At 38.4% G+C, this 9,755-nt stretch overlaps 2 protein-coding genes across 2 annotated transcripts; one reads left to right on the top strand and one right to left on the bottom strand.

Moving 5' to 3' along the window:
* Window positions 1-881: 881 nt before the first annotated feature.
* Window positions 882-3,377, top strand: LOC122654935 (pentatricopeptide repeat-containing protein At4g13650-like). Its single transcript, XM_043849191.1, has one exon. The coding sequence runs from the start codon at window positions 882-884 to the stop codon at window positions 3,375-3,377; it is 2,496 nt and encodes an 831-aa protein (XP_043705126.1).
* Window positions 3,378-6,155: 2,778 nt separating this feature from the next.
* Window positions 6,156-8,707, bottom strand: LOC122656253. Its single transcript, XM_043850736.1, has 2 exons — window positions 8,657-8,707; window positions 6,156-7,906 (listed from the first exon to the last, which is right to left on the bottom strand). The coding sequence occupies exon 2, from the start codon at window positions 7,474-7,476 to the stop codon at window positions 6,325-6,327; it is 1,152 nt and encodes a 383-aa protein (XP_043706671.1). The 5' UTR covers window positions 7,477-7,906; window positions 8,657-8,707; the 3' UTR covers window positions 6,156-6,324.
* Window positions 8,708-9,755: the final 1,048 nt, after the last annotated feature.

Below are 9,755 nucleotides of genomic sequence, written 5' to 3' on the forward strand. Positions count from 1 at the left end.
TGGTGGATAGCGGTATCGATACAAATCACCTAATATGGGTTATCAAGCAATCCGATACAGATACCTCAAACCATGTCTAGAAAATCTTTTTCATTTATTTTTTAGGACAAGGTTTTCCTCCATCCGTAGAGGATGGTTCCCCACCATCTTAGGGTTTACAAACCCCTATAGGATTTTTTGTATTTTCCTTAAACACCCTCACAATGCCCCCTCCCGCCCATCCAACACCCAAGTTTTTATCCTCTCCTATTACTGCACGGTGCAATAATGCATCGTGCGGCGGCTGCAGATGCCATGTGCACCATGTCGGGCCCACTGTGCCACATGGTCTCTGCAGCGCCGCACGATGCAGTATTGCACCGTGCAGTAAGTAACAGGAGGTGATAAAGATCCCCACGGTTAATGTAGTCTCATTCACCGTGGGTGGAGGAAAACTGATCCTATGTTTTTTAAGGGAGAGGGATCATACATAAGTGCTCCCAGCCCCAGTGGCTCAGGGAATTTTTTCCCATTTCTTAATGGAAATAAGCGAACACGCTTTTCCTTGTAATCGCATTTAGTATATCTTCCATTCGGTAATTCTGTAGCAGTTGAGCTGAAACGGTTATGTCAATTTTCAAATGGGCCTATAGCTGTTGCAGGACAAATATATGAAACGGTGTCGCAACATTTTGAAAGTTTTGGTCATTCCGAGGGAAACCACACGAGCTTTCTCTTCTAGCAATCTGTTTCTCCATGGCAAAACTACAAGCAACTGCCCCTTTATGTGTTCCATGGTCGTCGCAAGACCCCAACCAAAGGGTACCCATATCACCAAACCCTTCTTCCTCATCTCAATTCTACGAAATTCTGCTAGTTCTGGATCCTTTCAGGTTGCGAAGATGGTTCATGCGTACATTTTGCGAACTGGGTTCAAATCAGATTTGTTGGTTTTCAACAATCTTCTTCATGTTTATATCACAGATGGTCTTATTTTGGAAGCACTGAAATTGTTCTACAAAATGCCTGAAAGAGATGTTGTCTCTTGGAATACCATGATTTCGGGACTTGTTGGTTCAGGTTTTATTTATGAGGGGTTTTCAATTTACCGTGAAATGAGAAGGGTTGGAATCATTCCCAGTCAGTCGAGTTTTGCTTCTGTTCTAGTTGCTTTGACTGAGATGGGTAGTCTGGTTAATTGCAGACAAATACACGGAGAGTGTTTCAAGTATGGGTTTTTTTCTAATCTCCTTGTGGGAAATGCCCTTTTGACAGCTTATGTCAAGTGTGGTGACATCAAGGGAGCAAGAGACATGTTTGATGGAATGAAAATTTTTGATGAAGCTTCATGTGAAATCTTATTAAGAGGTTATCTTCAACTAGGTAGTTTCAGTGATGCTTTTGATATATTCCGAAGTTCTCATTTAGTAGGAATACCCGTTAGTTGTTTTGCACTCACTAGTCTTATAAGCTTCTGTGGAAGCAGTGAGCTTATTGATAATGGAATGCAAATTCATGGGTACATTGTTAAGGTCAGGTTGGACTCCGATGTTTCTGTAGTGAATTCTCTTATTGCAATGTATGCAAGATCATACCTCTTAGAGGAAGCTACATATTTGTTTGAGGGGCTAAGCTGTCGTGATATTGTTACATGGAACTCCCTTATTGCAGGTTATGCATTGAACAGTGAAGGAGACATAGGGATGGGTCTTGTTGGAAGGCTTTTATCTACTGGAATGAGGATGAATGAATCTACTTTCTCAAGTTTTCTCTCTTCTTCTACGACATTAACTGTTCTTGAAAGTGCAAAGAAGGCACACGTTCTAATACTGAAGTTGAGTGAATCTATAGATCAAGTAATCATTAATATAATACTTACTATGTACTGTAGATGTAAAAGTTTAAGCTATGCTAGTAAAGTATTTGAAGTGATGGAGAGGGATATGATATCGTTCAATCTTTTAACCGGATTATTCCGAGATCTTGGTCAGCATGGAGAAGCCATTAGACTTTTCTGGCAGTGTCGGTTGGAGGGATTCAACATGGATGAACTAATGTATTCAAGTCTCATTTCTAGCTGCTCAAAGTTGGCTGCTTTAGAGATTGGAGAACCGATTCATAGTTGTATCATCAAGACTGGTTTTGAGAAGGTCTTGCTCCTTAGAAACTCCCTCCTAGAGATGTATTCACAATGTAGCAAGTTAAAGAGCATGGAAAAAATATTCAGTGAAATTGATGGACCAGATATCTTCACATGGAATACAATGATTATGGGATATGCCTGTTTTGGGTGTTTTGACCAAGCAATCAAAATTTGGGAAAAGATGATAGAGTTGAGTATAGAGTTAAATGAATTCTCTTACTGCACAATGCTAGATATATGTGGCTACCTTGAGGATTCAGTGACTGGAGAGCATATCCAAGCTCAGATCCAAAAGTTGGGCCTTTTTTCTGATACAAGCTTGATGAATTCTTTACTGACCATGTATGCTAGTTGTGGATTGATGGATAAGGCATCCAAAATCTTCAAAGAGATCCCTTGGACTGACTCTGTTTCATGGAATGCCATTGTTTGTGGCTATGCACAGAATGGCTTCACTGAAGAATCCCTCAGATTTTACATGTTAATGAATGAGAATGGCTTAAGACCTAACCACATGACATTTGCAAGTATTTTCAAGTCCTGTGCCACATGCACAGACCTGAAGGTAGGGTTGCAATTTCATGCCCAAGTAATCATCAGAGGATTTGAATCTTATATTTTGGTCTCTAATTCATTTATCAACTTGTATGCAAAGTGTGGAGACATCAATGATTCGTCCAGGATTTTCCAGAATACCATAAACTATAGAGATGTGATCACATGGAACTCCATGATTTGTGGTTATGCATATCATGGGTGTGGAAGAGAAGCACTGGATACATTATCAGACATGAAAACCTCAGGCAAAAGACCGAATTATGTAACCTTTATTGGTGTTCTTTCTGCGTGTAGTCATGCCGGCCTTGTAACAGAAGCAGAGGCCATATTCAAATCTATGTACAGCGACTATGGCATTGTCCCATGTGAGGAGCATTATGCGTGTATGGTTGACATTTTATGCCGGGCTGGGAACTTAAGAGAGGCCAAAGATTTGATCGAAAGCATGCCATTCAGACCTTGCTCATTAATTTGGCGGACATTGCTCAGCGCTTGTAGGAACAATGAAAATATTCAGCTCGGGAAGGAAGTTGCAGAGAAAATAATGCAGTTGGAACCACTTGATACATCTGCTTATATTCTCCTTTCCAACATCTATGCTTCAGTAGAAAAGATGGAGGAGAAGGCAGAGATGAGGAGGAGAATGAAGGATATGAAAGTGAAGAAAGAAACTGGGTATAGTTGGATTTGGAGTTGATGTACTACTGATTTTTCCATAAGATTGTATTATTGTCTTTGTAAATGAATCTCCTATAAGTCAATGAATAAACTGGCAGTAGCTTTTATGAATCTCCTAAAAGTCAATGAAGAAACTCTTTTCCCGGATGAGCTCTCCAATCCGAGCAATGATGAGGATTGGGACCCAGAGCTGGAAGGAAAGATTAAAAGGTTTCAAGAATTTCTGAAGGAGATGATTAAACTAATAATGGAAGCAACAGGTCCAGAATGTGCTCTGTGGGAGTTGGAATTTCCGTACCCACATCCCGAGTAATAGGGGCTTTCACCGAGCCGAAAGTGGATGATCCTTTAGATCTGAACCTGAGCACTGGAACAAATTCTTATGTCCTTTGCAGGAAGCAGCAGCTAACTTACAATATTAAGAACTAACGATTAATGATTTGATGGGGAATTGTTGCTTGATGGTGCAGCAGGTATTATAATTTGAAGATCTGACAAATGATTGCTCAGGTTTTTCGAAATTGCATAAGATCTGACAAATGATTGCTCAGGTTTTTCTAAATTATGCAATTTCGAGGTCGAAACTCCAGAGCTAAAAAATTTATGGCTATACAAGCTTTTACATTCATTTCAGTGGGTATTCAGGGCCGTGTAGACCTGTTGCCCTTAAGGTTTTATAAACAAACTGAGTTTCTTCACCAGCTTCGTGGCCCTTTGGGTATGTTCTCTGAAGTTTTTGGAACAAAATTACTGAGAACACATGTCCAGAACATGTTTGGCAACATTCTTACAAGGGAAATTAAAAGAAAATAAAAAAGATATTTTGTTAGATGTGTTTTTTATTTTACTTTCAAATCTATGGCTCCGTTTGATTGCAAGGAGAATTAAAGGGAAGGGAAATGAAATTTTCATACTTAAAAAAAAAAATTATGTAATCATTAGGCCATGTGACAATATCACTAACTCCAAATTATTCTTTATTTGGTTATTAAATTTCATTTTACTTTGCATCTAATTCCTTTTGGTTTAAAATGTAAAATAAATGTTACATGTAAAATATATCATTACTAAATATGATAAGAAATTTAAATAGTTTATACAATCGCATGGGATAATGATTATAAAAGTTTTTTTTGTACATTTGAAAATTTTTCCTTCCCTTTCCTTTAATTCCCCTTGCAACCAAACGGAACCTATGGGATTTTGATGCAAAGTAAATTAAAATTTAAGATGAGTCCAACGAATCTTCACTTAACAGATTACCTCTTCCTTCCCCACTTCCCCCCCCCCCCTTCCCTTCCCTTCCCTTCCCTTCTCTCTCTCTCATGGTTTTTCAATTTTTTATTTTTTTATTATTTATTTAATTTTTTATTCAACATTTATTTTTTATTTAGTCTCAATCTATACCGATAAAAATAAAAATAAAAATAATTATATGTTAGTCAAATTGTTATCATCACGAGGTAGCGTCATGGTGCTATGACACTACAGTGTTATGGTCGTGACGAGTATTGTATCAGAAAAAATCGCCACCATAGCATCATATTACCGTCATGGTATCAAATCGCCATATCCAAATTCTCCTCGACATCAAGCAGAGCCTTAACGATAATCATCAGAGAGATTTCCAATCCAAAATGGATTCTATGACTCTCACCCACTCCAACTCGTCTGGCCGGAGCTCTGATTTTCAGGTCTGTCTTCTGTGTGTTCTTTTCTCCTACCCACTTCTTCAATTCTTCACAGTACTCTTTTTATATGTCAAACATATCTTCTTTTTTTAACCGCAAATATTAGTTCATTGACAATGGTTCTTGGCTTTGTTTATGCAACCAGAGCTTTCATTTGGGTGTTTTATTTTCTTTTTGTTTTTTCATAATACATTGCTCTCTGGTAGTAGAGAAATTGTGTTGAACTAGCAACCCTAGGATCAAGCTTGTCATTGAGGCATCTCTTGACCGGGAAAGGTCGGTCCGGTCCCTCTTGGAGCCTGAAGAAACTCTCAAGCACCCTTAATTTTGCAACAATAAAAAATGATTTGATAATTCCAACCTTTAGATATTAGGAGAATGATCTACACTAGACACAATACAAATTTCGGCCTTAAAACTCAACCATATACCCTCCCATGTATATCTATCCCCCCCCCCCCTCCCGCCTCATGGAGTTTATTTATCCACAAACTTCACAACATTAAAGCAGTGTCCGCCCATGAAATCTTTCCCAGATTGCCCACCTAAGAACCTAGTTCCTCTCAACTCCAGATGAAATTAATGAACTGTATAAAAAACAAGAGGAAAAATCCAAACAAGATGGACCACATGGTTACACCTTGTAACCAAATTAACAGATGGCCTTCCAAGGTGAGCACAAAACCATCTAGCAACGTTATGATGAAAGGTCATCACCCAAACCTCACTTGGGATCTTTTTCACTTTAAGCTCCATTTGTTGTCGTTAACATGCCAATAACTAGATAAATATTTTACTTTTCCCATATTATTCTACAAAATTTGGCCATGAAATAATGGATACAAGAGTTTCATGCAAGAGCTTTTAAGATGGAATCTCCTTCTTAATGGGTAAAACACTGATTTCCTACATCTAGAGTATGATCTGAGATTCTGAATCGACCAGATGAATGAAACATTTCATACTAAAATTCAATAATATACCCTTGATGTAATGTCACACCCTCTCAAGTATGTCCACAAGTCCTTGTGCAATATCAAAGTGTTTTCTTCAATTGAGGAACCTGTAAAAAGGGTCATGAAAGGTGAATGATGAAAAAACCCTGCCAGGTAGAACCGTTCTCTCATAAAAATAAAAAATTTGAGAATACAACTGCCACTTCCTATGAACAAACCTTTACATACAACCTTTCTTCACCACGAAACCGATATAACAACAACAGGCCCACCCTCTTGATTCCTATTGTTCAGAAACTTGTTTAAGGGGGAGCATGGGTCAGCCAGCAGGCGGTGGGGAGCCAGGTGGGGGCACAAGCCGTTGTGAATCAGGAGAGTAGAGGCACAATTCCTCAAACACCTCTATTGAAGCATCATCCTTCACCATAGCCCTGAAGGATATTGACCCACGCTTCGTTGAAGCATCTGAGTTTCTCCCAACAATAGTAGCTGAACTAGTTTCAAGAAGGCTCTGGCTAGCAATAAGATTGATTTCATTGTTGTAATCTGACCTTCCTCTGGCTTCCAAATCCCTCATGACCCTCAAGGCTAAGGAATCCGCAACTGGGCAGTAGACAAGCATGGTGATACCCAACCCGGCACAAGATAAAAGAACAAGAAAAGCTAGAAAGACTAGAGCTTCAAACAAAACATGCTCTGGCCGAGATAGAACAGATAAACCAAGCAAAAGAACCCTTAATGGGAGGAAACCGGAAACAGAGAAGATCAACCAATAAACTCTCCTGCGCAACCCCTTGTTGATCACCTGATATACCATTTGCCTTCCAAGACACAACAAATAGATAGTTACTAGAATGGCAAAAAGCCCAAGGAAAATAGTACTCAGTAAAGGGTATGTGCAAAGGGCAACATCGTCATGGTGCACAACTGTTGTTAAAAATGAATGGGGTATCTTCTGCACAAAGTTTTCACTGTTGAACCCAAGCCCAATCAATATGACAATGAGCTGAAGGACAAACAGAGGAAGACAATATAGAAGCACATAACTGGCTGTCTTTCCATTCCATTGCTGGCTTAAAGTTCCTGAATCCCTCTTCTGCAAGGAGGCCCGAAGTAGAAACATAAGGGTGAGGAGCAAGCATGGTTCTGAAAACCCAAGATTTGAAAGAATGTAGAATTTGCAGGCAATCTCCTGCCATTTTAAGGTAAGGAAGTGCAACACTCTTCCCTGTCTCAAGAAACTCAACCGAACAATCTCACCAAAACCCCACCAAATTGCAAAACAGATTAGGGCGATTCGGATAATCCACGGTCCGTTAAAATATTGAAGTCGGGCGAAGCCTTGCCCCCTGATCCAAGTTCTAAAGTAAACTGAGTAAAGTATGCAGACAACACCGAAAAGTACCAATACAAATACTAGAGAGATTGTCACCACACCGAATGCCTCGGTGACGAGTCTGGTCAGGGGCATTACCCGAAGCACAGATTCCACGCATGCTCTCCACCAGCATGGATACAGAAAGGTTCGACCAATAATGTCAAAGTATCCTCAAATAAATAAGAACAACTCAACGATCCCCCCAAGTAATGCTGAAGCCTGATGTGCCACCCTGAACAACCACATACAATGTGATTCAACAGAAACAATGGCAGATATCCTCCCCACAATCAAACAGCCAGAACAGAGTACCTCCAGCTTACTAGGCTGCAACTTTTCGACCCTTCTAACCACCTACTATAACCACCAGTTATCTCAAATAAAACTTTTCTTCTAGTGCACAAATGTTATATGCTACGAAACCGCAAGTAATTAAGATTCAGGTCCAATCACAATGGTGTCCCTTTATGAGTCTGAAGCACTCCACTTATGAGTTTGAGGTCAGCCATCCATTTTCAACCACCTATGTTTTTTATGGAAACATATTATCAGGTAGTCCAGAAGGCAGAGAATCAAAGTGCAATACCGTTAATACACCAAATTGAAACAATTAGGGCTTGAAACAAAAGGAACTCAATATAAAGAGAACTACAATATCTCGGCAAACATAAATTTTCACTAGCCTATCCTTTTCCCCATTGAAAATGCTCTCTCTCTCTCTCTCTCTCTCTCTCTGGTCATCAATTAATGTGCTCCCAGTTTTCCAGCAAATAAAATTTCACGATAAAAAATACTAACACACTTGACCTACACGAACGTCTCAATTCAAATGAGAGCAAGAACAAAAATCTAAAACCGCAAAACGATTAATATTCCGTCTAGAATCTCTATCAAAAGGCATAAAAAAAACCGTTAATACTCCTAACAAAAAAAATTAATTATAAACATCTTCTACTTGTTAATTAATGGAAATTCTTCAAAGAAGCTTCAATGTAACTTTGACACCTTCCGAAAAATAATCAAACACTTGCATTACACATTTACACCACATAATCTAAAAAAAAATTGCAGAATTGACACAAAACAGATTTTATTCAAGTAACCTCTTAACTTTCAGCCACAAAATAAACAGAAAATGGGGAGAAAATATATACATCACTCTAATCCTACAACCAAAAAAAAATAAAAAATAAAACCCTATCCAAAAGATCATCTTCTACCAATCAAACGCACGATACAAATCAAACAGAAATCTAAAGAAAGTGGTAAATACCTGTGACAAAGCCTCTACTGTCGCCAGCATTTCAGTCCGAAAAATCGATCCACTACAGCTACAGAGAACACCAAAAAAAAAACTCTGAGTTGAAGGATTTTTGGACGAAAAAAGTTGCAAAAACTACCAAACGATAGCTCTCTGAGAGGCGAATCTCGATCCAATGAGCTCCAAAGAGAATTCCAAAACTTGCAAAAGATGATCAAAACCTTAACGAAAAGAAGAACGAGATGAGAAAGATTCAGCAGAGGAGAGAGAGAAAGGTGCAAATCAAAACTGGAGAAAGAGAAAAAGGGAAGGGGACTTGGTTGCTGACAGGCTGTCTCCAGCTGTGTTTTTCCGAGCCTCTTGATTTGGGGATCAAAACCTAGGTTCGGATTCATCCACGCCTAGCTGGCAAGCCGAGGCTACGTTTTCCGATGGCTTGTGTATTTGTCCATTCAAGATTCAAGAATGAACCTAGATACGCCTACCTTTTTAGAATCTTGGATCTTGATCTTGTCACAACCTTACTTAGTAACTTGGGGAACGGCAATTGAACGGAAACGGATACGTACGGCAATTAAATGGACTAGACGATAATAATATTTTTCAAAAATTCGATTTCATAAAACACATACAGTAATAATATGGTATGCATTTAATACGGGTATAATACGACATAGACGATAATAATATTTTTAAAAAAATGGACATATATTCATTTTATAACATGCATTCATCACCTAATAAACAAAATAATATCATGATTTTATAAACTAAAATAAACACAATAATATAATATGCTATATAACATCTCCAAGATTATCATTTAACATACCAAAATATCAATAATCTATAAGAAATGAATGTAGATAGTCTGAAAATGAGATGAGCAAATTGATTACCTTATCATTAAATCATTTTTTCAACATTACATTTCTTATTATTTACAATGAGATAAACACATATTTTTAACCAGATGTGTTCTTGTGAAGGGGGATGGGTTCCCACTAATTAACCAACACAAGACAAGAGGGAGAGTTCCAGATATGGATCTCCACTGTACACATTAGCTACAAGAGACAGAAAAACAAGAATAAAATAAAATAGAGATTGA

This window comes from Telopea speciosissima, chromosome 3 (assembly GCF_018873765.1).
Source record: "Telopea speciosissima isolate NSW1024214 ecotype Mountain lineage chromosome 3, Tspe_v1, whole genome shotgun sequence".
Taxonomy (NCBI): Eukaryota; Viridiplantae; Streptophyta; class Magnoliopsida; order Proteales; family Proteaceae; genus Telopea; species Telopea speciosissima.

Coding starts and splice junctions, on each gene's coding strand:
- LOC122654935 (XM_043849191.1), top strand. CDS start 882: ATGGTTCATGCGTACATTTTGCGAACTGGGTTCAAATCAGATTTGTTG.
- LOC122656253 (XM_043850736.1), bottom strand. CDS start 7,476: ATGCCCCTGACCAGACTCGTCACCGAGGCATTCGGTGTGGTGACAATC.